A 26,241-nucleotide genomic window follows, 5' to 3' on the forward strand; every position below is an offset into this window, starting at 1 on the left:
TTTACAAACAAATGAAATCACCATGATCTGAGCACTACCCCTTACATTTCTCAGTTTTCCTTCAGAGCCACATGGGTTCCCGAAAGCCTGCCAAATGGCTCAGGAGGCACAGCTTGCTGACACTGAAAACCCTCAGGGCCACCCGGGCTCTTCAGTTTCTTCCTGAGCACAGTCATCATTTTAAAGGGGCAGACTGTGCTCTTTGAACGGGACTGTTGGGTTGCTAACCACAAGGTCAGCAGTTCAAAACCATCAGCTGCTCTGAGGGAGAAAAGAGAGGCTTTCTACTCTGGAAAGAATTACCGTTAAAAATTTTTTTTTAAAGAATTACCGTCTCAGAAACCCACAGGGGCCGCGCTACCCTGCCGTATAGAGTTGCTATGAATCTGCTTGGACGTGATGGCCGTGAGTGTTGTGGGTTTGTGAGGAGGTGGGGACAGCGAGAGAGAGCCACCCAGCGTGGCCCTCGGCTTGGAGGAGCTTCCATCCCTGGCTGCAGGGCGATGGCGGCTTGTGCAGAGGAATAAGGAAGGCCTGTGTTGTGAGTTGCAACTGATTTCATGACCATGGGTTTGCTTGTGTGTTTAGGTTTTAGTCTCAGGTCTGTTGCCCACTGACTGGGTAAAGTGAGGAGACAGTCAGAGGGATTGAACCCCTGGACCTTCTGGTTCTGGCTCTGGGCCTCTGGAGGGCATGCATTTAGAAGCCATGCGGCTTCAAGGCCCAGGGTGTGGTTTTAGCTGGTGCCTGTGCTCACATCTCCTCATGCATTTCCTCCTCCTCTCTTTCCCTCCCCTCTATCTGCCCTGACCCCCCGCCCCGGCCTCTCAGTGAGCAGGTACACCCAGAAGCTGCGGCATCACCTGGGCTGTGACTCCAAGTTCATCCTGTGCTATGGCCAGAAGGAGGAGTTACTCTTGGACGACGTGTACATGGACACAATGGTGGAGCTGGTGGGCTTTGCCAACGAGAGCCTGGGCCTCCTGGGCAGCCTGGATGGCCTCCTGGACCACTCCACGGGCATCCTCAACAAGCAGGCGGAGACCGTGTTCGTGTCCGGCAACGCCGGCGTGGGCAAGTCCATGCTGCTGCAGCGGCTGCAGGGCCTCTGGGCCTCGGGTCAGCTGGACGCCGGAGTCAAGTTCTTCTTCCACTTCCGCTGCCGCCTGTTCAGCTGCTTCCAGGCCAGCGACGCCCTGTGCCTCCAGGACCTGCTCTTCAAGCACTACTGCTACCCCGAGCAGGACCCTGAGGAGGTGTTCGCCTTTCTGCTGCGCTTCCCGCACACGGCCCTCTTCACCTTCGACGGCCTGGACGAGCTCAGCTCCGACTTCGACCTGAGCAGTGCGCCCGACACCACCTCGCCCCTGGAGCCCGCCCACCCGCTGGTCCTGCTGGCCAGCCTGCTCAGCGGGAAGCTGCTCAAGGGGGCCACCAAGCTGCTGACGGCGCGCACGGGCCTGGAGATCCCGCGCCAGTTCCTCCGCAAGAAGGTCTTCCTGCGGGGCTTCTCCCCGAGCCACCTGCAGGCCTACGCGCGGCGCATGTTCCCGGACCGCGCGCTGCAGACCCGCCTGCTGGAGCAGCTCGAGGCCAACCCCAACCTGTGCAGCCTGTGCGCCGTGCCCCTCTTCTGCTGGATCATCTTCCGCTGCTTCCAGCACTTCTACTCGGCCTTCGAGGGCGCCCTGCAGCTGCCCGACTGCACGCTCACGCTGACTGACATCTTCCTGCTGGCCACCGAGGTCCACCTGAACAGGACGCAGCCCAGCAGCCTGGTGCAGAGGAACACGCGGAGCCAGGTGGAGGCCTTCCGCGCCGGCCGCGGGACCCTGCACTCCCTGGGCCGCCTGGCTCACGGGGGCATGGAGAGGAGTCTGTTCGTCTTCAGCCCGGAGCAGGTGCAGGCCTCCGCGCTGCAGGCGGGGGACCTGCAGCTGGGCTTCCTGAAGGCCGTGCTGGAACTGGGCCCCAGCGGGGAGCAGCTGTCCTACGAGTTTTTCCACATCACCCTCCAGGCCTTCTTTACTGCCTTCTTCCTGGTGGTGGACGACAGAGTGGACACGCAGCACCTGCTCAGGTTCTTCCAGGAGTGGGCGCCTCCTGGGGAGACCGCGGTGGCGTCCTGCTTCCCCCCACTCCCCCCTTTCCAGTGTCTGGGGGGCCGACGCCTGGCGAGGGAAGACCCTTTCAAGAACAAGGATCACTTTCACTTCACCAACCTCTTCCTGTGCGGACTGTTGGCCAAAGCCCGGCAGCACCTCCTGCAGCACCTGGTGCCCGCGGCAGCCTTGAAGAGAAAGCGCCGGGCCCTGTGGGCACACCTGTTCACCAGCCTGAAGTCCTACCTGAAGAACCTGCCCCGAATGAAGGTGGATGGCTACAACCAGGTGCAGGCCATGCCCACCTTCCTCTGGATGCTGCGCTGCATCTACGAGACGCAGAGCGAGAAGGTGGGGCAGCTGGCGGCCAGGGGCATCTGCGCCAACTACCTCAAGCTGACCTACTGTAATGCCTGCTCGGCCGACTGCAGTGCCCTGGCCTTCGTCCTGCACCACGTCCACCAGCGGCTGGGCCTCGACCTGGACAACAACAACCTCAATGACTACGGCGTGCGGGAGCTGCAGCCCTGCTTCCGCCGGCTCACCATCCTCAGGTGAGGCTGCCAGGCCCAGCGAGCAGCGGACCCGGGGAGGCCGGGCGCGGCTGGGGAGGCCTCGGGACACGCGAACCAGCAGTACAGACCGGGAACTCCTTATCCTGGGGCGCATGACACCTGGTCTCGGAATGTGGGGACCTTTTCTCTCTCTCAAGGTGGCAGAGCTAGGTCGGCACCTGCTAGCTGGCTGCTCTCGAACGAGCCGCTTACCCTCTCTGAGCCTTCACGTCCCCGTCCGTCCAGCAAAAGGAGATGGTTATGACCATAGAGTAGGGAATGTCCATAGAGTAGGGAATGTCGTCCATAGAGTAGGGAATGTCGTCCATAGAGTAGGGAATGTCCATAGAGTAGGGAATGTCGTCCATAGAGTAGGGTATGTCCATAGAGTAGGGAATGTCGTCCATAGAGTAGGGAATGTCGTCCATAGAGTAGGGAATGTCCATAGAGTAGGGAATGAAGTGCGTTACAATAGTCACCCCAGCCTTCCTCACAGCTCTGTCACACAAGGACTGGTATCAGTCCTGTAAACACTGTCAGTACACCCGTGGCACAAGGCCTCTTCAAGATGTTCAAAAGCTAGGATGTGACCTTAGCTGGGACTAAGGTCTACCTGACCCAATCACCTGATATGCACGTGAAAGTCAGATATAGCAAAGAAAGAAAGTCAGGCATGGAATAAGGAAGACTGAAGAAGAAGGGGTGCATTCGGATTGTGGCGTTGGCGAAGAATATGGAAGGAGCCCAGACTGCCAAAAGCACCAGCCCATCTGTCTTGGAAGAAGGGTGATCAGCCTGTTCCCAAAGGGAAGCCACAGCCCCAACCCGCTAGCTGTGTTTAAATTCTCTATTACCTGGCTCGCGCATTCCTCCAGAGCAGGGGGGTGGGGAGTGGTTTCTCGGTGCCTGTTGCGCTGATGCCCAACATGGACAGCATGTAAATTGTGTGTGGTTGGTGGGATGTTGCCTGGAGTCTGTTCTCTGCCATCGAAGAATGACTCTCCCTCCCGAATGCAGTTTAGCGGTAGGCACATCCAGCTTGGAAAGTAGGAATTCTAGATCCCACGCCATCCACAGTTCAGCAAACGTTTTGGGTTCCTTGGCAGCATCACAAAGCATTGGGCTGCTAACCACAAGGTCGACAGTTCAGATCCACCAGCCAAGCCCCTATCTGCGTAGTACAGGACAGAGCCCTGCCTGGCGTGCGCCATCCTCACAATTGTGCTGGTTGGAGCCCATTGGTGCAGCCACCGTGCCAGTCCATCTCTGTGAGGGCCTTCTTTTCCACTGCCCTGCTTTGCCCAGTGTCTGTCTGGGTGGGCTAGGGAAACGCATGCATAGGCACTCAGATGCATATATACCAGAGTAATTTATAGTGAGAAAACATCCCAGCACAGTCCAGACCAAGTTCATAAGTCTGATATTAGTCAATATGTTCGATACCAGTCTGTAAATTCCTCTTCAGACTCAGTCAACACACGCAATGATGCCCAATGCAGGAAGATCACAGGGCAGTGGGGGAAAGTCTTGTGGGTGCAGTGGAGGCATCTCAGCGCTGCTGTGGGTCTCCATGTGGCTCCTCCAGCTCCAGGACTCTAATGTAGCATACTGTCTTGTCACCAGGAATGTCTCTCAGGGAGAGTGTGTCTGTCCCGCCTGAAGCGAGCCATTTATCTCTTTAGCGCCTCCAAATGAGGTCATCAGTCTGTGACTTGATTGACAGGCTAAACTCCACCCCTTCACTCTTCATAGTCTCAGTGTTAACAAGAGATTATGCAGCTACCACACGCAGCATGATGTTCTTTCCCAAGAGCTGGCCTCTCCTGACGTGTCCAAAATATGAGAAATGATGTCGCACCATCTTGGCCTCTAAGGATCGTTCTGGCTGGACTTCTTCCCAGACAGATTTCTTTGTTCTCCTGGCAGTCCAGGGTGCTTTCAATATTCTTTAGGAACTCCATAATTTAAATACATCGATTCATCTTCGGTCTTCCTTATTCATTGTCCAACTCCCACGTGCATATGAAGCGATTCAAAATACCACGACTTGAGCCAGTGCACCTGCAATCCTTCGGAGGGGCTCAGAGCTTGATTCCGAGGGGTATGAGAGCTTAGATTCCAGGGCGGTTGGATTGTGGGAGGCTGTCGTGTACTGTGGGAGCCCTAGTTCCATTTTTGGTCTTGGCATAAATTCAGACTCTATTTGAGTTCTGAATGTTAACCAGCAATGTGACAACTTTGTCCTCATGTGAGTGTGTTTGAAAGTAGATGACAACTCCAGGGGTGACAAAGCCAGCCGGGAGGGGCAGCCTTGCCTTCAGGGAACTTGGTTGGGCGTATCCTCAGTGATTTCCCAGGGATAGCTGCCATGTCATCCAAAGGTCAGGGCACAGGGGACTTTGATTCAGGTCCACCAGCCATATCCAAACTATCACCTTAGCTGGATCCCATTTTATTCTGCAATTGTTTGCACATCCCAATCGGGGCCCTTTCCTGCTTCTGGGGTCCCACCAGGGACAGTGATGAATTGATCTGCTGCCAATCATGATTCTGTGATGATTGCTTTTGCTTTCTATCTCTAAGGAGCCTGGTGGTGCTGTTGGGTAAGCGTTGGACTACTAACTGCAAGGTTAGTGGTTCAAATCCACCAGCTTCTTCTCAAGAGAGTGCTGAGGTTATCTGCTCCCATAAAGATAGATATACAGCCTCAGAAAGCCTACCATTGAGTTGCCATGTGTTGGAATCGACTTAATGGCAGTGGATTGGTTCTTGGCAATAATTAGCCCCATGGTGGTGAATTCCTTTGGGCAGCATTTGGCTTCCTTCTGGTGGCTCTCCTCACCTGCCTGATTTGTCTTTGTCTTGCCTCTGTCCTGTTGAAGGCTTAATAAAAGGGTGGAGAGTGAAGATGCTTGAATTTGAGGTCTTTTTTTGGTTATAAAGAACATATAGCCTGCAAACCCAATAGTATTTGCTGCCGCATCTGTGAGGCAGGCACTCTGGTAGAATTGTGGGCTACGCCTTCTGCTCCGTGGGAGAAAGATGAGGCTGGCTGCTCCCCAAAGAGTTCCTGTATTGGAAACCCAGGGGGGCAGTGCTGCTTCATCATTAGGGTTGCTATGAGTCAGAATTGACGTGATGGCAGGAAGTTTGGTGGGTTATTTTGTTGTGGGGGGAGGGTGCCCGTGAGGAGGAGTCCTGGTGGCACAGTGGGTTAAGTGTTAGACTGCTAATCACAAGGTGAGAGAGTTACGGTTTATTGTGCCAACCTGGCCAATAAACACATGTGGAATTAATTGAAGGGTGGAGAGATGAATGGCTCAGAGAGCCTCGCCTTTCTAGTTCTCGGGTCTCTTGCTCTCTGATGGTCAGACCAGGGTGCAGCTGCCTTAGTCAGTTCCTGCTTCAGCTGACAAGGCTCACTTCCTGCGAGACATCCCTGAGGAGAAGCCACATGGACCTACCGTAATGCAGCCCTGGGTGCTGGAGCAGTCACGTGGAGACCCCTGCCAGCACTGAGATGCTGACACACTCACTGACTCGGCTTTCCTCCTGCAGCCAGTCATTACGTGTGCTTTATGAGATTGAGGACTTTGTAGATTGGTGTCGGACATATGGGCTAATGTTGAACCCATGGACTTGGGCAGCACTTCTGCAGTTGGCGTCATTGCATGTGTTTTGTGAGCTGGAGAAGGACTTTGTAGATTGGTGTTGGAAATATGGCCTAATGTTGGACTAATGGGCTTGGGCAGCACTGAGTCAGGATGCTTTCTTAATGTACACTTACCCTTTATAAAACTCCCTCTTATACATATGAGTTTCTGTGGATTTGTTTCCCTAGTTTACACAGACTAACATTCATGGTCATTGGTTCAAATCCCCCAGTCACTCTTCAGTGAGGCATGACTGTTTATTCCTGTAAAGACAGCGGCAGTTCTACTCTGTCTTACAGGGTTCCCATGGATTGGAATTTGCTCCATGGAAATGGGGTTTGGTGGCCCTCACCTTGTCCCTCACTCCCATTCTAACTCCATCCCCCAGTCCCTTTTCCATGCCAGGAGAGCAGGTTGGGGAGGTCATTATAGTGTGTCATGGGATTCTTACCTGGTAGTGAAAAGTCATGTTTTGCAACTTAAACAACCACCACCCAAACCACTGTCATCAAGTCAGTCCTGACTCATAGTGACCCTCTGTAGCGGGCATCCTCAAACTACGGCCCGCGGCCACATGCGGCCCGCCAAGGACATTTATCCGGCCCGCCGGTTGTTTTTGCCCCATTTGGTTCTTTTACTTCAAAATAAGATATGTGCAGTGCGCATAGGAATTTGTTCATAGTTTTTTTTTAACTATAGTCTGGCCCTTCAATGGGTCTATCTAAAAAGTTTGAGGACCCCTGCTTTATAGGGCTGTGGAGACTAAATCTTTACTGCAGCTGACAACCTCATCTTTCTTCCAAGGGCTGGCTGGTAGGTTAGAACCACTAACCTTGTGGTTAGCAGCCCCACACCTAACCCACCATGCCACCAGGGCTTATTTGCAACTGAAACCCTCTGCCATCGAGCCCATTCTGCCTCACAGACCACAAAGAACAGAGTAGGTTTGCCCCTGTGGGTTTCCTGGGCGGGGGCTCTTTATGGGACGGGACCTTGTGGTTGGTAGCCTAACTCATACCCAGGCGTGGCATCAGGTACATTAAAATAGCTTGTTTGCATGGAGGCCACCTTGTCCAGGAGCTGTTTGTCATCCTGCCCCTCCTCCTAAGTCTGGAGGCGCTGAGATGGCATTGGACTTTCCCCAGGTGAGCAGTCTCCAACAGGTGGCAGGTCAGGTTCAACCCGGGCAATTGTGCACAGGGGTGCCGTTGGCACTTGGGGTGGTTCAGATCTTGCCGGAAAGACTGGCTGTTGCCCGTGGTTTGAGCTCATGCAGTGTCTCAACCGCAGAAAGGCCCGCAGAGTGCTCCCACAGAGCACCCAGGCAAGGAGCCCCGGGGAGCAGTTCACCTCTGAGCCCAGGGAGGGTCAGGAGTGGGGCCAACCACCTGGATGTCAGCGACCAGCACCAGTGCTTGTGGGGTGTTTTGTGCCCTGTGGGGCCTCTACCAGCACTGGCCCCACTCCCAAGTGATGGGGTGTTTTCTCCCTTCATTGTAACCATGAGAAGGACAGACGGCACTTCCACACTTTCCCCAACACCATGGCCCCTCCAGGGCCGTGAGAACCACGGAGAAGGTCTGGCTGGCCTATGGGCCCCTCACAACGTTCTCCTAAGCACCCACGGGCATTCTTGAAATGAATGGGGCTGGGCTAGAGGCTTACCAGCCGGTGGGGACTGGGTCGGGGTGCTGCCCCTGCCCCTCCCTTGGCAGGTGTGGCTGGCTGGGAAGATACCCGTGGGAGGAAGACTTCAGAAGGAACAGCTGCTCCACAGAGTCTTGACTTTTCTTTCCTGCCATATTTCAGACTCAGTGTGAACCAGGTCACTGACAGTGGCGTGAAGGTGCTCTATGAGGAGCTGACCAAATACAAAATCCTGACGTACTTGGGGTAAGTGCTTCTGGGGGACACGGGTCCATTGCATAGTTCCCCGCATGACGAAGCGGCAGATTTCTAAACGTGGGGTCCCAGGATGGCTGAAGAAGATGGCCGGGGCCACTGGGAGGATTTTCAGACAGGGGTTAAGGGATCGATCCTTCTGTTCTTGGCTTGACCTGTGTCTGTGATTTGAGCAAGTGCACAACCTGACCACGTTTTACCCTCCTCTTCTGTAAAAGTGGCATCAGAAGAAACTCACTGCCATGGAGTTGGGTTCAACTTATAGCCACCTGATAGAGCAGAGAACCAGTGGACCAGCCCTGGTGGTATAGTGAACGCATTGGGCTGTGATTCATGTGGTCGGCAGTTCAAAACCACCAGAAGCTCTGAGGAAGAAGGACTGGCTTTCTTCTCCCGTACACAGTGACAGTCAATGGCAGTGAGCTTAGCTTGGGGTAGGGCAGAGCAAAATGACTGCACAGGGTTTCCAAGGCCATACAGTCTCATCTTTCTCCCATGGAACACAGGTGGATGTGGACTTTGGGGTTAGCAACCCAGTGCTTAATCCCCCGTGCCATCAGGATTCCTTGGCTTCCTGGTCTAGGGAGGCACTTTTTGTACAGAGGACAGTGGCAAAATTCTCTTCATGAGGGAGGGAGACCAGGAATCGTCTTTCCTGGCCGCTGCACCCGTGTGCAGACGTGGTCTGTCAGCCGAGCCTTGCGCGTTGCCATGATGAGGGACAGATCTCGCTGAGGCTCCTGGATGAAGATGGGGTAGGATGAAAGGCCTGGCGCCCGACTGTGGGCCACATAGTTGGATCTATAACCGATCCTGGGGATGTCACGAGACGGCAGCATTTTGTTCCGTGGGTGTGGGGCTGCCACAGGTCAGGGGCTGACCGACTGCTGCTGGCCATGGTTCCACCAGCTTACTAGGGAGGAAATTCAAGACTAGGTGGGGGTACAGTTTTCAAAAGGGCCCTGGTCATGCAGTGGGTCACTCGGAGGCTCAGCAGGGGGAACCCATCAGCCGCCCCACCCCCCGGGGGGTGCCTATCTGCTTCTGTAGTGGTTTTCAGTCCAGAAGCCCTCACGAGCGTTGCTGTGAGTTAGCATCAGCTTGGTTTTGGTCACGTTTTATAAATATCAAAAGATTGTGTTAGGTTTTACTTATAGGGGTTCCTAGACCCTCTCTGAGAACCGCTGGGGGCAGACATGAGTCGGAATGCAGTGTGTGTACCACACACCAGGGGACCCACACGCATGTACGACACATTACGTGATATGCCTGGTGGGGCCTTGGGCAATACCCCATTTTCAAATACAGTGTTATTTCCTCAGCTAAATGTGTGAGTATTCAAACCAAGTGGGATAAAGGAAGACCACAAGTCAGTGCCACGTCCGGTGTTGCCGAGCCCTGAATTGCTCACTGCAAGGTCGATCAGTGGTTCAAACCCACCGGATGCTCCGCCAGGGGAAGGTTGAGCCTGTCTGCTTCCAGACAGATGTACAGCCTCAGAAACTCTGTAGAGGCTTGCTGTGAGTTGGAGGGGCAGGGTCGGTGGATTCTGGAGTCTGAGCTAAGGAACTGAGGCCAGTCCATCCAGCTGCATGCGGCTGTTGGCTCTATACACCGGAGCCGGTGGTTCAGCTTTCAATGGAGCAGATGGCCCTTCCCAGCTCTGCTGGTCTGGGTGGCCAGGACTGCTCCAAGCCTCCGTCCAGTCACTGCCTCCAACCCCTTCTTACCTTGCCATCGCATTGACTGCCCTCGCGTGATGCGATAACTACAAGGGAGACACGGAGAAGGCCCGGCTTTAGAAACCTTTTCCTTGGAAGATGATTTTACCCCTGAAGACCCAGGCCCCACCATTTAGTGAGCACTCAGTCCCAGGGCTTTGCATTCTCTCTTATAGTCATTAAAAAAAAATTCTCATCTCTAGTCCTCTGTGAGAGAGCTCGGGTCTAGTGATTACCCCTGTATTACAGAGGGAGAGACAGGGGCACAGGACAGTCATCGAGCTGAAGAAAGTGGTAGAGCTGGCAGTTGAGGCCCGGTGGCGCTGGGTGATAAGCCCTGGGCCACTAACCACAAGGTTGGGTGCTTGAACCCACCAGTAGTTGCTTCTTGGGGAAAGCCAGCTGCTTCCACAAAGATGTCCTTAGTCCCTGGAGCCTCCCAAGCCCTTTCACTCTGTCCTGTATGGTTGCTGTGAGTCGAACCAAGGCGAGGGCAGTGGGTTTGGTTTGGGGGTTTGGTCAGGTCATTGTGCGGCGGTATCCACTGGGCAGCAATGGGCTTGGCTACTGACTAATTTGCACAACTCGGGGTCACTATGTGATGTTGGGAGTTCTGCCATCTCCCGTCTCTGCTCTCTCCCAAAGCTTATACAACAACCAGATCACCGACGTGGGTGTCAAGTACATCGCCCAGATCCTGAACGAATGCAAAACCCTCACACACCTGAAGTAAGTGGGGCCAGGGTGGGTGTCCTCTGCTGGACTTCTCTTGGCCACCCCTTCCCTCGGTCATTCTAAGAATAAATGTCACCATAACCAGCTTCTTCCCGCCCCCCCCCCCCCGAGCCCCTCTTTCCTTCTGTGAGTGGAAGATAAGAGAACTGATGACCTGTCGTTGGTCGAAAGGGACCGCCTGGCCTGGGTGGGGAAGGCAGACTTGACATTCCGAGCTCACAGACCTGGACAAGGAGAAGTGAGGTGATCTGCCCCTTGATCTAACAGCAGCCAGAGCTGCATCCTCCTTCGCCATAGAACTGTCCTGCAAAGGGTGCCGGAGAGCTGGTCTTGGCCCTGCCTAAACGCTCTTCAGCAACCGAGAGGAGCGACTCGCCTACGTGTGGAAAGGAGGGGTCTGCCTGGCAGAGAACCACAGGGGGCTCCTGAGGCCCCCCCCACCCCCCACGCTTCTCCACAATGTGCCAAACCTCTGGGAAGGAATCTTCCTGAGCTGGCTTCCTCTGAGTTCCGAGCTCTGGCTCCTTTCCCCGAGGAAGCCAGGAGGGGCTCTTGTGCTGGTGAAGTGGGCAGCCCTTCACTGGGGTCCCCCCCTATAAGACGGTCCCTGACAACTCTCTCTATTTCTCCCTGTAGGCTAGGACTAAATAAAATAACAAGCGAAGGAGGCAGGTGTCTCGCCCTGGCTGTGAAGAACAGCAGCTCAATCATGGAGATTGGGTGAGTCGCTGAGAGGGAGGGAGGTATGTGTGTGTATATGTGGTGTGTGTGTGTGTGTGTGTGTGTGTGTGTGTGTGTGTGTGTGTGAGAGAGAGAGAGAGAGAGAGAGAGAGAGAGAGAGAGAGAGAGAGAGAGAGAGAGAGAGAGAGAGAACGAACCTACTCCAGTAGGTAGGTTTGCTCGGCCTTTCTGTGCAGAAATCCAGTCCCAGGACCCCAGGGGCACCCTGTGGCCAGGTGTCTATGGGGAGTTGGCATCTCCGGGGTCTTCAAGGGCCCCTTGCTTCCTTGTGGGAAACAAACCAAAAGAGCTAGGATCAGTTACAAGTAAGGCACATGGACATCTCTTTGAGGCACACAAACTCTGTGCTGTCGCAGAGCACAGAAGGAGGGCTTCCGGCCCGCCAGGACCTAGTGGGGAGCTCCTACCAGATGCTCTCTATAGTCTCAGAAGATGATGTCTATCTATGGAGGCATCCTTTCCAAGGACACCCTGGGGTGCTGTGACCTAAAAGTTGCATAGCTCACCCCAAGGCCAGTAGTACAGACCCTCCACCAGGGAGGACGACAAGGCTGCCGGTCCCTGTAAAGATGTACAGTCTTGGGCACCCCCACACAGGGTGGCTCAGAGCCTGAATCAATGCGGGAGCAGTGGCTTCCGGGTTGGGGTCTTGGGATGGAGACTTTTGAAAACTTTTCCTATTGTTATACACGATTTGTCTGATATATAAAAAAGATCATTTTATTTAGAAACTGGGGGATATGAAACACGAAATAAAAGGTTGTCACAAGTAATTATTGTTAATGTTTGAAGTCAACTGAATAACCTCCCCTCCACTCCCCTTTAGTCCTCTCATCACCCGTCTCTTGCCTTACTTTTTAAAATACAGTAGAGGTGAAACTAGATACAGAAATGTATTCTACCTGCTTCTCGTGCCACCGGTAGTTTTCTGTATCATTAAAAAATTGAAAAAGAAAGAAAGAGAGAGAGTGAGAACAAAAGAAAGAAAGAAAGAAAGAAAGAAAGAAAGAAAGAAAGAAAGAAAGAAAGAACTTGGTATCCCTTGGCTCTATCGTACCCACGCTTTTCCAGCAAAATGTTCTGAAAGCTATTATTCTTGGCAGTACTTGCTGGGGTTTTAGCAGGTTGTAGGTGAAGGTGTGCAGGAAGGTAGCTTGCTTGATATCTGAGTGTCCTGGTGGTGCTATAACCCAGAAAAGAAAGTTCTAAGACACCTATTCTCTCTGATTTCAAGGCAGCTAGAAGTCCGGATCAGGGCACCAGCTCTGGGGGATGACGCTCATCTCTTCCAGCTTCTGTGGTCCCAGCATCCCTTGGTCCCTTGGCGAACTCCGCCTGGCGTCTGCCTTCTCTCCTGTGTGCTCGCTTGTCTCTGTGCTTCTGCTGCTCCTCCTCCGTCAGAGAGCCTCCTTGCAGGACACAGCCTAGTCTGATGATGCCTGACGAACTCTGCAAAGAAAACCCTGTTCCCGGGGGGATTCACCCGCAAGTTAAGTCAGGATCCCCACACCTCTTTTGAGGGGTACCATTCCACCCGTAACTCTTGGTGAGAGGATGTCACGAAGGTGACCACAGTCCTGCTGTGAGTCACCGGGCCAGCTGGCTCTGCTCCCTGTCTGGTTATCACAGCACTTTCGAACTCACTCAATGCAGATAGCTCACTGCTGGAAGGACCCCTCTCACCCTCCCTACGTACCTACCGATGAGGAAGCTGAGACTGAAGAGGCGATGCGACTCCCCTCAGGTCAGGTCACGCCGTAGAAGGTGGCAGAGCCTGACCCGCCCAGGTTATCTGCTTGGTCACGCTAAACACCCCACCCAGACTACACCAGTCCGCAGAGCATAGTTTGGTCATGCCCCTCGTGAGGAAGAAACACTGCTGACATGGTTTCTGAATGTGCCTACTTCCTTGCTGGTGCCTCAAGGCTAGCTGTGACCACCCCCGACACACACACTGCCTGAAGTGCGTCCCCTGCGCGGCACCGCCCTTCCAAGCAGCGGCCCCCTTGACCTCAGTAGGCAGCCCCCTTGACCTCAGTAGGCAGCCCCCTTGACCCTCAGTAGGCAGCCCCCTTGACCCTGTGTCTTCCTGGGGACAGCCTGAGAGTAGCCTCACCAACAGCCGCTCCCCATCCCCCCAAAAGCTTGCTCATCGGCTTCCCACAGCCTTCTACTGCTCTTTATTCTCATCATCACCCCCAAATCAGTCCACAGCAGCCCCCGGAGGCTGGGGTAAAAAATTAATGTTTAAGGCACAGAGACGGGACAAAAAAACACCTGCCCATTGAGTATGCCATCGGGCCGGGCCATTGGCAGAAAATTAAGGGGAGGCAGTGGTCGTGCCGTATTGTATGGGGTCTGACTCTCACTGTCTTGCCGGCCCCCAGGATGTGGGGCAATACAATTGGCGACGAAGGAGCCAAGGCCTTCGCAGAGGCTCTGAGGAACCACCCCAGCTTGACCAACCTGAGGTAACCGCTGCTCCCAAACCCCACTGGCTGCAGGGTGCTTTCGCCAGCGACCGTGACCACCACAGGGCCACGTTGACGGCTCTTGGTGGGTGAGCCCGTGGAGGTGCGGGGAAGAAGGCCGGCACTAAGACCCACCTGCTTCTCCTCAGCCCTCAGTCAGATCCCTGGCAGAACAGAATCCCAGAACCTGGGTGCCTCCCACTTACCCAAGTCCCCAAAGGGGAGTCCCAGATGGGGAGGGTGCCTAGAGCGGGACCGCTTCTTTATAAGGAGAGAAAGAACATCTCCAGGTCTCATTGGGGTTGGAGGGCGCCCTCAGGCTCCAGCATGTCCTTGTGGAGAACTCTGAGGAACCAAGCCAGGTGCACAGCGTGTGGCCAGCAATCGCCCGTGTCCCTGAAGCAGCCTTCTGCTTATCTTTGTGCTCTGAGTGTGGGCTCAGGAGCAGCGAAGCCTGCCGGCTTCTTGTCACAAGCCATCCAGCGGCATCTTTGGTGGCTGAGGCCCAAGCCGAGTGTAGAGGTGCCTCTGATAATCTACATCAAGTGTTTCCTTCCTAGCCTCGCGTTCAACGGCATCTCCACCGAAGGAGGGAAGAGCCTGGCACGAGCCCTGCGGCGGAACACGTCTCTGAGGATCTTCTGGTAACGGCCAGACTCCATTTGAAGGGTTGGGTCTCAGGCATCACTCCAGGGGCTGCGTCCCACCCAAACTCTGACCTGAACAGCTGCCTCTTGATTGGACAGGCTCTCGTCCTTTCCTCAAAGTGGGGTTGGTCATTTCATTTCCTCCGAAAACAGCCCACAGCCACTGAATTGGCTCTGCATCGTGGCGAGGCTGCGGTTTGGAGCAGAACGACCCCATGGGGTTGCCAAGGCAGCGGTCTGCATGGGGGCATGCTGCCACATCAGTTTCCTGGGAAGCAGCTGGTGGGTTTGAACCGCCAACCTCTGGGCTAGCAGCCAAGCCCTTTTTGTCTCTCCTAGAGAAGAGCATACTTGTGTCCAGAAGCAGGTACTGGGCCCCAGGGGCATGGGTGGGAGAGCATATTGCTGCCCTTCGGGGCCACGGTGAAAACAGAACATCGGCTGTCGGAGTGGTCCGGGTGTCCTCAGGACATGCTTCCCTGCCCCTGGCCCACAGCCATCCTCTCTCTAGCTGCCTCCTCTCTTCTGGCCCCCTCTTTGCCCAGCACTCCCCAATGGGATTTGGCCTCCTGGCACAGGCAGCCCAGGGCCCTCCCTGCAGCACACCAGGGCTGAAATATTGCCTCCCACTTCCTGACAGGGCACTCCATCCCACCACCATCCCCTTTTTTATTTTTACCACTTTTAAAAAATTATATTTAAAAAATTACCTTATTGTGTCATCAGCTCCTAAGGTGTAAGGTATTTGTCCACAGGGACTTCAAAAGGGTTGTAGAAAAACAGTGAAAAGTAGAATTTTCTCCCCCACAGGCTTTTTGAAGCCTCCTCCTTCAATAGTGTATAGCTTCAATAGACCCTCTGCTCTCAGCTCAGCAGGGATTTGCTACATTTGTCACCCAAAGCAAGGAAGGAAGTCAGCATTTCGTAATGAGAGTTCTGCTCAGAAACCTGCAGCTTTCCTTCTTTCCCCTCAAAAGCATCCCCCAAAACACCCAACATTGAAGTTGGAAGAGCAGTAAGTGTAAAGCTGTCCCATGACCCATTTTCCTGCAGGTCTTTTTCCTACGTAGATTCAGATCCTCAGGGATGCAGGCCGACTCTCAGGCCAGCCACTCACTCACTCTCTCACTCTCTCACTCACGCACTCACTCTCAGGCATCTAGTTGATGCTGAATCAGCAACTCTATAGGGCAGGGTCCAAGGCTAAACGATACTGCCTACTTATCCTTGCTCATACTCCCATAAATCCTCTATCACAATCACCATAACCTGTTCCACGAGCAATTTAAAAGTCGTGGAAAATGCTTGGGGCCTTTTCTTGCACTAAACCCACTGCCACTAAGTCAATTCCGACCTAAGGTTTCGGAAGCTGTAAATGTTCATGAGGGCCCTCAGCTGCTGCTCTCTTCTGAAGAGAGGCTGGTGATTTGAATTGCCCACCTTGTGGCTCTAATCTGCGCCTCATTCCCAATGCCACTGGGTCAAGTAAGGCTATAGAACTGCGTGCACCTGGCTGGACTTACCTGAAAATTTTTAAAGGCAAAGTTAGGAATGGATGTCATTTGTAACCTGCGCTGCCCACCTGCGTGACAGCTCACAGGAACAGATGAGCAGAGTCGGGCCCAGAGAAATGGAGCTGCTGGCTTGAGGCCTCCCTCCTAATACATAAGGAGACCCAAGCCCGTCTAGCTCAGAGGGAGACCTCACAGGGCAGATGGCTTTAAGGGATACTTACTGTCCCAAGTGTAAAGATGATCTGAGGACATCAGATTCGGGGCACCTCCAGTCTTCATGGGCTCAGTAAGAATTTACACTTCCATATGTTCCCCCCCCCCGTTTTAGCAGGCTAGTCTCTTAAGACTTGACCAAGAAGAGCACTCAGCACGCTGGGACAGGGGCTTGGCAGGCTTTTGCTAGATGCGCCATCTCCACGTAGCTGGCTTCGGTGACACAGTCAGTGGCGGTCAAGGGACTTTGGAGGGGTGGGGGAGGCCTGAGAAGCATGCATTAGGCCTCCATTTTCTGTGAAATCTGAGGGCTCAACAAAGATTGTGGGTGTGGGGGGTGGGGAGGTTGTGAAATTCCCTGAAGAGGTTTTCTATTCCCATAAACGGTTGCAGTCCCGGGACCCCAGGGTACTCTCCCCTGTCCTGCAGGGTCACTAAGGGTCTGCCTCGTCTGGATGGCAGTGAGCTTGTAAGGTTTTTAAAATCACCTCGGGGGCTGAGATGTTGGCCTTGACCCTGGCTAGTGTTTGCTACTTCTGGACAGGTGAGCAACGACCCTCGCAGACAGACCCAGGCTGGGGCCCTGCTGACCTAGTCTAGAGGAAACACCCCTTTCTTTTCTAGGCTGACCAAAAATGAACTCAACGACGAAGTGGCCGAGAACTTTGCAGAAATGCTGAGAGTGAACCAGACGCTGACACATTTATGGTAACTCCAGAGAACCGAAGAATGTCAGACTCCTTGTCCGTCTTTGTTGAGATAAAAATTCATATCCCATGAAAGCCAGCCTTCACACTGTGCCATTTGGTGATTTTTGCTTAGTGTTATCCACAAGGTGGTACCACCATGATCACGAATTCAGGAAGCTTGCCACCACTCCAACCAGAAGCCCCCGTGCCCACTGCAGTCACACACACATGCCGCACACACATCCCCACCACCGCGACTAGCCACTGTGGATCTGCTTTCTGTCTCTGGATTTGCCTTTTCTGGGCATTTCATATAGATGGAATCATATCATAATATGATTTTTTCTGTGTTTGGCCCTTGGACTTGGTCTATTTTCAAAGTCCCTATGCACTGTAGGATGTGTTAGACCTTCATTCCCTTTCTTTTATTGTGGTAAAATGTGCAGAGTGAAACTGTTTCATTTTAACCATTGTCTTAAACGTGTGGCATCCTGCGGGGTAACTGTCATCATAGTGTGTAATTATCACCACTGTCTACCACGGGGCTTCAAGAAGTTCACGGAAAAATGGCATCATCTTTCAATGCCATTCTTGCCTCGAACATGTTTGAAGCCCTCTCATTTTTCCATAAGTTTATCAGCCCAACCAGAAATTCAGGAGCCCCAGAACAACAATTGCCCATTCTCCCCTCTCTGCACCTCTGGGCACCTGCCAGTGAACGGTGTCTCTGTGCACTGGCCTAGTCTAGATATTTCGTGTAACCTTGAAAAGCTTCAACCTAGTTGTGGCACGCACCACTACTTCCATTGCTTTTATATGTGAATAACTTTCCTTTGCCCATTTGAATTGTTTTGCATTTTGTCTGTCCATTTGTTAGTTTGTGGATGACATTTGGTTGGTTCCCACTTTGGGGCTATATGGTGAGTGGGCTTGCTCTGAGCATCCGTGTACCCATTTGCGTGTGGCCAGGTGTTCAGTTCTATCGCATTCAGAGCTATGACTGGCTGGGTCGCAGTAAAAGTCTATGTTGAACTTTTTGAGGAGTCAAACTGCTCTGCACAGCAGCTGCACCCACCATGCACCCACAATACATGTCCGCTAGCGATGCATGAGGCTTCTGCTTGTGGCAGATTCTCCTGACATTTTTTTTTAATGAACTGCCAAAAGATGGTAGCCATTCTCATGTGTTGAAGTGGCACCTTGGTGTCGTATTTGATTTGCTTTTCCTAAGGATGAGTGACTCACGAGGTGAAGGCATGTGGGTTATTCATCGGCCTGCTTAAGTGTGAGGGCAGCAGTTTAAAACACAAGGGCAGCAGTTTGAATGGGAGAACGAGAAGCTGTCTACTCCCATAGAGATTTGCCGTTGTAGAAAATCAAACAGGCAGTTTTACTCTGCCCTATGGGTTGCTGTGAGTCAGCCTCGACTCAATGGCAGTGAGTTTGGTTAATGACTCCGAAAAGGCACTTTGGTTGCTCTGTGGAGTATTGAACTACTAACTGCAAGGTCAGTAGTTCAAACCCACCAACTGCTCCTCAGGAGAACTATGAGGTTGTCTTCATGCGCAGAAGCCCTCTACGGGGTCATTATGAGTTGGAATCAACCTGATGGCAGTGGGTTAATGATGAAAGATGCTGTTTTTCCATGTGCATGTCGGCCTTTGTGTTTCTTCTTAGAGAAATGCCTATTTCTCCTTTCCCTTCTTTTTTTGGTTTTGATTTTTACACCCATTATTTTTTATTATTGAGTTGGATTATTTTTTTATGATTGAGTTGGATACTACACCCTTATCACATAGGATTTGAAAATTTTTTCTCCGATTTTGTGGCTTACCTTTTCGCTTGTTTAAGTTGGATGAGGGTCAATGCAGTTTTATTTCTTCTTTGTTGCTTGCGCTTTTGATGCTACAGCTAAGAAAGCATCCCCTAACCCAAGGTCACGAAGATTTAAAATTCTGCTTTCTTCTTAGAATTTTATCACTTTAACTCTTATATTTACATCCTGGTTCATTTTTAGTTACATTTCTAAAAATATGTTTGGGGGTGTGTTGCTATCTGGTTACCTCAGTATCATTTGTTGAAAAGACTATTCTTTGCCACTGAATTGTCTTGGCACCCTTTTAAAAATCAATTGCTCAAAAGCATATGAATCTATTTCTAGACCATTCTATTCTGTTGTCTGTCCTTATGCCAGGACCACATTGTCTTGATTACTATCGCTTTGTTGTAAGTTTTTAAATCAGGAAGTGGGAGTACTCCACCTAGTTCTTTTTCCAGATTGCTTTGACTACTCTTGACCCCTTGCATTTCACTACGAAGTTTTAGGATTACCTTGTCAATTTCTCAAAAAAGCAAAAAACAAAGCCAGACAGACTCTGCTACCTTTATATCTCGTTTGTTTTCACTTTCTTTTATGCCCCCCTCTGGGAACCAGAGTCAGAACAGGTATAGAAAAAGGCATGCTGCCTGATTCATGCCTGCAGCGTGCACGCTGACTCGCGTTAATGTCTGCCCACCAGGCATGGAGTGCCCGAGCACTGGCAGGCTTTATAGGCACACAAGGTACTAGCTTCCTAGCTGGCTCCTTGCCCGCTCTTGACAAAAGGCAGCTTACCCTGCTCCCCACAAGACGCATGTAGGTGGTTTGTTGGGCCACCAACTGGATGGTGTTGACCAGAAATCTGGGGCATTTGAACGTAAAACTCTGTCTACTTCTGGATTCGGATTTTGTTTTTTTCGGAAAGAAATGCCCAAGCTGCACTTGAGGTCATACTTACTAGAAGGTTGCCCCTGAACTCAGGGGTGCCAGCCTATGAGAGGGGTGGTTGGGAGTGTGGGGTCCGAGTGCAGTGGAGCCACTGGTGGGGGTCCTGCATTGCAAGGGTGCCAAGAGCTAAATACCGCATCATACCTCCTCTCCCATTGGAATGTCACATACCTATAGGGATTGTACTTGGATAATTTTTTACATGGCAGGCAAGACCCTGAGGTGCAGGTAGCTAAATTTCCTTCTTCAGAGCCTCACAACTGAAAAGTGGGAGTTGGGGGCATGGAACTTGTTAACCACTGTACTATCCTGCCCCTGTTCATGTGTATGTAGATCCTTTGGTGCTGGTTGCAGCCGACACAACAGCATAGTAAGAGGACCTTCATGGGTCAGTGCCCTGGCTCTCTCAGGGCCAGATGTGGCAGGAGCCTTTGTCTGCGAACAGCTAGGTGTCGGCCTGTGAGGCACAGTAGACACAGTGCTGCCTTGGTCTGCACGGATTTCCTGGTTGAGTGAGAAGTCCTGAGGCTCTGACCAGCATTGTGGGGGTTTCCTGACCTTGCAGGCCATCTCTGCCACTTTTGTTTCATTCTGGTCATTGCCACCCAACATAGCTCGCTGCCACCGGGCCGATCCCGAATCGTCATGACCCTGTAGATCAGGATAGAGCTGCCCCCAGTGGGTTCCCAGGACTGTCATCTCTTTACAAGAATGGAAGACCTCCTCTTTCTTCCAGAGAGCAGCTGGTGGTTTTGAACTTCTGGCCGTGTGGTTAGCGGACCAATGGATAACCTATCATGCCACCAGGGCTCCTGCCCCCCGACATCATGGATCAAATGAAATGGATGCTTTTTCACTGGGCGCCAGGAGTGGCTGCACTTGAGAACTGTTTCTCCCCTCTTCCTTCCTCCATCCTGGATGTTGGGCAGGGCCCGGGACTGCCTCAGAAACCTCCAGGTGCTCGCACCCCCCCAGGGAAGGGGAGAAAGGGCAGCTGGTGGCTACTTCACTTAAAAAGCAGCTGTGCTTTCCCCTAGCCACCTGGGCCAGTGCCAGGTGGACCTTGAAACATTGGTGATTAGTTGCTCCCATAATACAACTGCCCTGTTTCTATTTGTGTACAATACTACCTTTCTGTGGATGGATAAACAGATGCATTCTCTCCCCAGAAATCTGTACAAAGCTACATTGGTTTTATTTGAGTGGATCTACCTAGACAAGTCGTGTGGACCCAGTCTTCCCCTGTCCCTTACCCCTGACAGCTGGCTAATGAGCAGGTAGTCCTCATGACCAACGAGTCTCCCCTGCCTGCCTCTGTACATAAGCCCGACGGTGCTCCAGTCGGAAGGGGTACTTAGCCAGTGAAGAGTTTCTTAGTAGACAGTGTGCATTTCTGTGCATTGAAGCACAAGGAAGACTCACCCAGGGAGCATCGTCTACCCCGAGGCTGCATCTCACACTGGCACGTTCTTTCAGGCTGATCCAGAACCAGATCACAGCCAAGGGCGCCACGCAGCTGGCCGAGGCGCTGCGGAAGAACACGGGCATAGTGGAGATCTGGTAAGGGCCACCATCCCCACCCCTTGATGCCGGGACGGCGACGACAATGCCAGTCCAGTCTGCAGCCCCTTCTCCTGCAGCGCTCTTGGGTCCCTGTAACCTTGCCCGCCTGCGCTGTTACTTCCGTTTTACGGAGGTTGACCACAGTGGGATGGGCGGAGGTTCCCCCTCGGGAGGAGAACCGAGAGTGCAGCGCCGCCGCCTGGCTCCCCGGCTCTCCCCTGCCTGGTGCTGGGGCTGGGCTGCAGCTGACTTAGCATCTTTCTCCGCTTCCTGTTTCTGCTTTAAGAACTTGCTGAAGCTACTGGGGGAAACCACCCCATGCGCTCTCACACCATGACAAGTCCCCTTCGCCTTCGCCTCCCCTAAGACACCCCCCACTCACCTACCCCCCTTCATGATGTAATTGCCTGGGTCAGGTGTCCTGGATACAGCCCTTGATGTGCTGGCGCCGCTGAGAACAGAGGCTTGATTGGCACCAGCTCTGTGGGCCGGAACCGGGACTCATATGTAGGAATTTGCCATTGGCTCGAGGACTGCCCTTCCCAGGGAGGCGCAGGCCCACGTGGAGATTGCAGCCCGGTGGAGGTATATATATTGAGGTACACAGGCCCCCTCACGGTGAACCCCAGCGCTGAGTTCGTCATCAGCTACCGGGGAGCACTTCTGGGCACTGGGAGAAAGATGAGACTTTCTACTCCTGTAAGGACCTGCAGTCTCGGAGACCAACAGGGGCAGTTTCTACTCAGGCTCCTAGCCTGGCTGCTTGCTGGCAGTGAGTGGGTGCATCTGTTTCGCTGCTGCATAGACAAAGGAGCCCAAAGCAGGGAGCGAAAGCAATGCAGGCCACTTTACCCCTTTCCATCCTCACTCAGATGCCCCCTTGCCTGACCCGGCCGAGGCTCCACTTCCTGCTCACTATTCAGCGTGACTAGAACAGGGGGGAGGGAGAGCAGGCCGGCTTCAGAACGGTTTGAAAATGACACTTGGCCTTGATTGTCCTCCGAAGCTGGTGCTCATGGGTTTCAGCTGCTAAAGCTTTTGAAACTGCTTCCAGGAACCTAAAGTCAGCCAGGTGAGCTTCGACAGGTCTTGCCAACAGAAAGCCCACCCACAAACAGAACACTGTGCTGTGGAGGGTACCTGCTCACCTTTTATCTTAGGCGTGCATCTCGGTACCTGGGCTTGGTGTGTTTGCTGATTCAAAATGCAAAGCGTGATTCTCATTTTGGGGCTACAGTAAAACAAACAGCCCCCTTGTGAACAACATTGCCCTAGAGAACGGAGGCCGGCTCGCCAGGACTGCTGGGGGCCACTGGGCATACTCGCCTGAGAGCCTTGCCCTGAAAAGCAGCCTGGAGCAAAGGGGACACTCGTTGGCCTGTCTCTCCAGCCACCTACCCTCACACCCAGTCAGTCCTGCTCGGTTTCCTGTTCCTGCTGTGGCTCAGCCACCACAGGCTGAGAGGAAGAGGCAGGCGGCAGGCAGGCTCCAGTACAAATGTGCAAGTTGACACGTGGCCCTTAGTTTTCTCAGAAGCGCCCTGGAGAGAAGTGAGGGTCGGAAGCTGCTTTTGTTTGGTCAAGTTTTAAAATATGCCTGCGCTCACTCTCCTCGAGCCCTCTTCTTCCAACCCAAGGAACCCACCCAACAGGCAGGGGTTTTTACTGCCAGAGGAGCGGAAGTGGCATGTGTGCAGGGGTGATGGGGAGAGCCTGCAAGGGCAGAGGGCAGTGCAGGTGGCTGGAGTGCTGTCCTTGAGACTGTCTGCCGTCCAGTGGGTGGCGGGTCCCCAGAGCTGCCCAGAGTGAATTGCTGGCAGTGTGGGCCCTGGGCCTGGGCTCTGTTCAGCGGTGGGAGCTGGAGTCAGGTAGCATCTCTGTTTGGCGACATCGGTGACTGAGATGTACTGCCCCCCCCCCTTGGGCTCATTATCCTTGACATTCATTTATACCTCACCCAGTCCCAGTGACATGCCTTTGGAGTCTGAGCCCCTTGGGAAGTGCTGTCTGCACATCACCAGTGAGACGTGTTCCATGACATCCTGAGTGTAGCACTGACCGAGCTCCTCCATACGAGCTTTTCCCCAAGGCTGTCTCCTGCAGATGGTGAGCTCCTGGGGGGGTCCAGGACGGTGTCCTGGCCACTAGGGTATCCCAATGATCAGTGCCAGGCCCGCAATCGTCCATCAAACTATAATAGCGTGTGTGAATGTGCCCGGTTCTGTGACCTCATGGGCTTACCATCTAGTGAGGGAAGCTACAGAGTAAAGAGAGGGGAGAAATGCAAACAATTACTTAGGATAATGGTGTTATCCAGGGGAAAACTAGGAGAGGCACCAACAGCATGAGCTTTTAGGAACAGCCTAAGCCCTGGTGGCATAGTGGTTACCTTTGGGGCTGCTAACCACAAGGTCAGCAGTTTGAAACCAGCAGCTGCTCCGAGGAGAAAAATGAGACTTTCTACTGCCAGAAAGAGTTACAGTCTTGGAAACCCACAGGGGCAGTTCTACCCTGTCCTATAGGCGCATGATAGCAGTGAGTTTGGTTTGGGGTCTTCGTAAGGAAGTGGTATTTAAACCACGAATGATAAGGCAGCGGGAAGAGCATCCCAGATAGAGGGAGCAGCATCTACAAAGGCCTTGAGGCAGGGAGAGCGTGCTGTTCTCACAGAACTGTAAGCAGGCTGTTGTGCTGGGGAATTCAGGTTTCAGACTTGGAGAGATGGGCACATGGTACTGGGGGCTGGGGGTAGGTAGAGAGAGACCATGAAAGATCCGTGCGCTCTATCTGTGTGGCCCTGTTCAAAGGCTGCTGTGGGTCATCACAATCATTCGATCTTGATCCTGCCAGCAGTGGGAAGTCCCTGAAGGGTGTTAAGCAGAAGAGGGGTGCTCAGAGTGCGCTATAAAGATGAGAAGGGATTTGAGGGGGGTGAGGATGGTTGGCAGGATCCTGAGGAAAGAGACTAGGTGTTCAGTCCGGGGTGGTGGTGGTAGTGAAGAAATGGAGCACTCCCAGAGAGCAATTCGAGGAGATTAAAAAAAAAACCCCGAAGAACTCACTGCCTTTGAGTTGATGCCGACTCATAGTGACCCTGCAGGGCAGGATAGAACTGCCCCTGTGAGCTTCCAAGATTGTAACCCTGTACAGGAGTAGAAAGCCCTGTCTTTCTTCTATGGAGTGACTGGTGGTTTCGAACTGCTGACCTTGAAGTTAGCAGCCCAACGTGGAACCACTATGCCACCAGGGGCTCCCCTAGGGATGTTTAGGGGGCCTAACAAAAGAGCTGTGTTGACTTACATGTGAGGAACGAGTGCTCAGGTCGACCCCGGGCTCTAGCTTCCACAGCTGGATAAGCAGCGCCCTTCCCTGGGCAGGGGGTCCTGGAGAAAGAGCATCACAGGTCAGCAGCTTGGGGAGACGTGGGCACTTTGGGAGGGCTCTAGGACAGAGGCCAGGGAGGTGACCGACTGGACCGCTGAACCATAGGTCACGTGACAAGAGTGGGCTAGAGAGGCATGCTGGGAAGAAACGTGCAAGCCCCCAACACTTCACTCGTGTTTGTTTTTTTTTCTGTTTTGTTTCTCTCCACGTCAACAGCCTAAATGGCAACTTGCTCAAGCCAGAAGAGGCCAAGATATTTGAAGCTGAAAAGCGCCTCATCTGTTTCTGAGCTTTGGGCGCCCTGGACCACCTCGCTCGCGGAGACGCCAAGACTTCTACTCGAGACTTCTGCTCTGCAGCCCTCTCATTGGGAGCTTCTTAAGGGGGTCTGCTGAAGTGGTCCAGTTGGGGTGGGCATGTGTGTGTGTGTGTGTGTATACAGCATCTTCTCCTGCAGACCCCTGGTTTGGGGCAAGCAGCGATTGGAACTTTGTCGGAAACCTGTGAGGATCTTGTAAATGCAGCGTGAAGGCTCATCAGCGATTGTCACCTGTGGCTGGAGGAAGGAGACTTGGAGGAGCACAGAGGCGGCCACCCTCCGGTCCATTCATACAAAGAACCAAGGGCTGGGAGCGAGTGACCAGTTACCAATGTCGTCATTGGAGATATGAGGGCTTGCCGCAAAGTGGGCGCCAGGCTTCTGGGAAGAGGAGGTGCTGGGGGCAAACCAAAGGTGTGTTAGCCCAAGACGGTCCCTTCCTCCTCCATGCTCCCTGGTGTGCTCCTATGATGCCCCATTCAGCTGCCATTCCCTGGGGACGTGGGTGCCACGCAGAGGCCTCACAGCCCAGGCTGCTGTTTGAGTCCTGGGGGCTCATGTCAGTCGACAGCGGTCGCAGACTGCCTCCTAGCTGATCCAAGAGACAGGACTCGTGCTGACTCTGACCTCCCCTGGAAGGTCAAGTACCCTGGACCAGGGGGCCCTGCCTCTGGGAGAAGGAAACACCGATCTTGTCCTCCAGAAGGAGCAGGCAGGGTGGCCTTGGTGGCCCTGGCATCTGGAGGGAAGCCCCTCTCCCTCTTGCCCTGGCTTCGATGAGAGGGGAAGTGGGCGGGGGCCAAGCAGACCAAGAACAAACTGAACATGTCCGTCAGACATTGGCCGCCACGGAACGTGTGCAGTGGGTGCTCCATGTGGAGAGGGAGGGGTGGGGCCTTCCCTCCCAGACAACCACTTCTTTTGCTCATTTATTTGTTAATAAAATACTAAAAACACTCATTCTTACTGCCAAAGTCAGAGGTTTTTAAGAGGGCCTCTACCTGGCGGTTACGCCGTAATCCCTGAGCTCTGTGTCCCTCTGAGTCCCTCCACAGGCACCCGCCATGCCAGGTGGGACCCGGGGGGTGTGCTGAGGCAAGGCCTGGCAAGGGAAAGGCCTGGGCACCGTCAGGCTGACCCTCCACAGGCCTGTTCACCTACCTCAGGGCAGAAAAGGCCAAAGCAGCATCCAGGGCTGTTGCCTGCCCTCTGACAACACACAGGTGGCTTCTCTGAGGAACTCCTGCGGGCCTGAGGAGGTTGAGG

General features: G+C 53.3%; 1 protein-coding gene across 1 annotated transcript in view; it reads left to right on the forward strand.

The window, feature by feature from the left end:
* NOD1 (nucleotide binding oligomerization domain containing 1) overlaps positions 1-25,935 on the forward strand; it is a 68,654-nt gene extending 42,719 nt beyond the window's left edge. Inside the window, exons 5-13 of the mRNA XM_075558220.1 lie at positions 832-2,656; positions 8,119-8,202; positions 10,578-10,661; positions 11,304-11,387; positions 13,796-13,879; positions 14,440-14,523; positions 16,878-16,961; positions 21,186-21,269; positions 24,873-25,935. Coding sequence (XP_075414335.1) covers positions 832-2,656; positions 8,119-8,202; positions 10,578-10,661; positions 11,304-11,387; positions 13,796-13,879; positions 14,440-14,523; positions 16,878-16,961; positions 21,186-21,269; positions 24,873-24,945 — 2,486 coding nt within the window. The 3' untranslated portion in view covers positions 24,946-25,935. The remainder of the gene's footprint in view (positions 1-831; positions 2,657-8,118; positions 8,203-10,577; positions 10,662-11,303; positions 11,388-13,795; positions 13,880-14,439; positions 14,524-16,877; positions 16,962-21,185; positions 21,270-24,872) is intronic.
* The last annotated feature ends 306 nt before the right edge of the window (positions 25,936-26,241 follow it).

The sequence above is a fragment of the Tenrec ecaudatus genome, chromosome 9 (genome assembly GCF_050624435.1).
Source record: "Tenrec ecaudatus isolate mTenEca1 chromosome 9, mTenEca1.hap1, whole genome shotgun sequence".
Lineage (NCBI taxonomy): Eukaryota > Metazoa > Chordata > Mammalia > Afrosoricida > Tenrecidae > Tenrec > Tenrec ecaudatus.